General features: G+C 39.1%; 1 protein-coding gene across 1 annotated transcript; it reads left to right on the top strand.

Moving 5' to 3' along the window:
* The first annotated feature begins 839 nt into the window (after positions 1-839).
* Positions 840-2,095, top strand: LOC129246257 (uncharacterized). The gene has a single exon (XM_054884936.1). It carries the CDS (start codon positions 1,032-1,034, stop codon positions 1,782-1,784), a length of 753 nt encoding a protein of 250 aa, XP_054740911.1. The 5' UTR covers positions 840-1,031; the 3' UTR covers positions 1,785-2,095.
* Positions 2,096-2,298: the final 203 nt, after the last annotated feature.

The following is a 2,298-nucleotide window of genomic DNA, read 5'->3' as shown; positions in this document are numbered from 1 at the left end:
TTAAAGTAGCAGCAACAGAACGATTATTTTCATAAAAAATGTGCACGATTTGCAATCGTTGCTCAAGTGTGTAGCGTTCCATGATGAAATGTATACTAATGAAGTTTACAAATGACAAGCGAAAAATAAAAAATATTGCGTCGTTCGCCCTCCCTACCGGAAAAAAGTTGAAGTTTCCCAAAGTAGTTTCAAGAAAAAAATGTTTCTTAGTTACAACGTAGAGACCGGCTCTCAACATTTTTCCTTATATCCTCGGTACTTACAGTCAGATCTTAAGGTATGACATATTGATGTTTCTGTCTTGAGAATACAATTTTTTCGTTCCAAAGTTGATTGGGCCCAAGTACCCCGCTCTAGTTCTTACTCTCAGTTCCTACCACCCTAACGTACCATCTTCATTCTACTAAACTAAAGCTCGCCAAAAATCATTAAACTTTTGCTTAGGAAGTTTCTCGATTTGGAACCAATTAAGATTTTTCTTTGGCCGCACATAGGAGCCGCTTTGTTACCTTTTTCGTCATCCGAGTACCTTCGGCATTAATGGTCGGATCTTAAAGTACGATCTTTGGACGCTGCGCCTTTGGCGAACTTTTTCGGCCCATCTGTGGGTGGTACGGTTTAGTGTACATACAAGTTTTGATACAAACCTTTCACTCAAATTCAAAAAAATTACTCGCTTGCACTTCTTGAGGCAAAGTTTTACTGAGTTCTAATTTTTTTTGTTCCTCCTGTCATTACCTTCACTGCCAAGTCAGAGATACACTACAGTTCCGCCATGACGCACTTTGTGATTTTCTTATGGGAAATTTGAAATTTATGAAAAACATGATTCCCTTTCAAATTCTGTTTTTATTTACCTCATATAAAAAAGTAAAAAATTGTAAAAATCTAAATTTTCTCATGCGAATAATTTTCTGCTCTCTTACTCGGAAATTCTTGGAAAACTGCGTAAAGTTGAGCACTTTGTTGCTGTGCCGTTCATTGGATACCAGCCAACATCAAAATTCATCAAATCCGCTTCCTTCAGAGCAATGTCCTTCTTCGCCAATTTGGCCAGAAGTGTGATATCATCAGTATGTAACATTTATATTACCAGAAAAATAGCAGCTAGATTTTTTGGACTGGTACGTTGCAAAAACAATAAAGTGCAGTCACACGCAAAGACAGGGGCATGTCCGCCACCGCCGCGCCCAGGGCCGAGCTTGAGAAAGGCCACCAAGGTATATGGACGCAAAGATTGTGCCACACATATTCCCATTTGTGGTGTGAAAGCAACGGCATTGAAGAACTGTAAGCCGCGCATGTGGACCTTAGAAATGGAAAAGTGTTGTGAGGACCTATGCAAGTGGGCGCATCCCCGTTTCGATGATCTCTACTATATACCCAGTGACAAGCGTAAGGTGAAGTACCAACGTACGTGGTGCGAATTTCGTGATACGTACATTGCGCCTAAAGAGATTTGTTGCTACCCTCGGACGAAATATGCACAACCAAAAAAACGAAAACCTCGCAAACCGGTTGCGGCGTATACGAGTAAGGTGGAATATGTGATGAATTTATTATGCCGCAATCGCTTATCGCCACGCTGCATGAAGATCTCTTGGCCGGGTTGTCGAGGTGGACGCAGTCCGCCACTTTGCAAACCTAAAAGGATAGATTGTGGTCCTCGGAAATGCCCGCCCTTCCCGAGTTTCTCGGAGTGTCGCAAGGTTATGAAGCCACCATTGAGACCAGTGGAATGCGCGTGCCTAAAATTAGAGCCACCAAGTTGTTTGGCTCATTGAAAAAAATCGGATAGGGGATGCAATTTTAAAAGTCATTCCCACTAAGTGGTTGAGAGCAATTGCTGTTGCGACTATTGGCTATCTGTTGTGCTACTTATGAAGGAACTTAAAAATTTGTGTTTGTCTATAAATTGTTTGTGTTTGTCAAAAAAAAAAAAACTTCACTTAACTGTAATAACTAAATGTATAAAAATTGTATAAAGTTGTACAAAAATTGTATGTGTAAAAAAAGATGTTAAACATTTAATTGGTGGAATGCATCTGCTGGGTTGTCCACAAAAAGTCGGAATACAATAAATTGGAAACGGAGAGACTTGCATTTTTTTTTTTTAAAACTGTTGACAAATTTTAAAAATTTTCAGTACAAGTTTGAAGCGGTTAAAAAATAGCATGAATTGAAGGAAAACAGAAATTTCTTCTGACGGCACTCTTGGTCTCTTATTTATTTTATAACGAATGCATAAAAACTGGTTTGCACTTTTTTGCAAATACTTTTTTGCTAGATCCTTTTCTT

Source organism: Anastrepha obliqua, chromosome 4 (assembly GCF_027943255.1).
Source record: "Anastrepha obliqua isolate idAnaObli1 chromosome 4, idAnaObli1_1.0, whole genome shotgun sequence".
Classification (NCBI taxonomy): Eukaryota; Metazoa; Arthropoda; class Insecta; order Diptera; family Tephritidae; genus Anastrepha; species Anastrepha obliqua.
The sequence above is the reverse complement of the archived record's forward strand: the minus strand, read 5'-3'. Positions and strand labels throughout refer to the sequence as shown.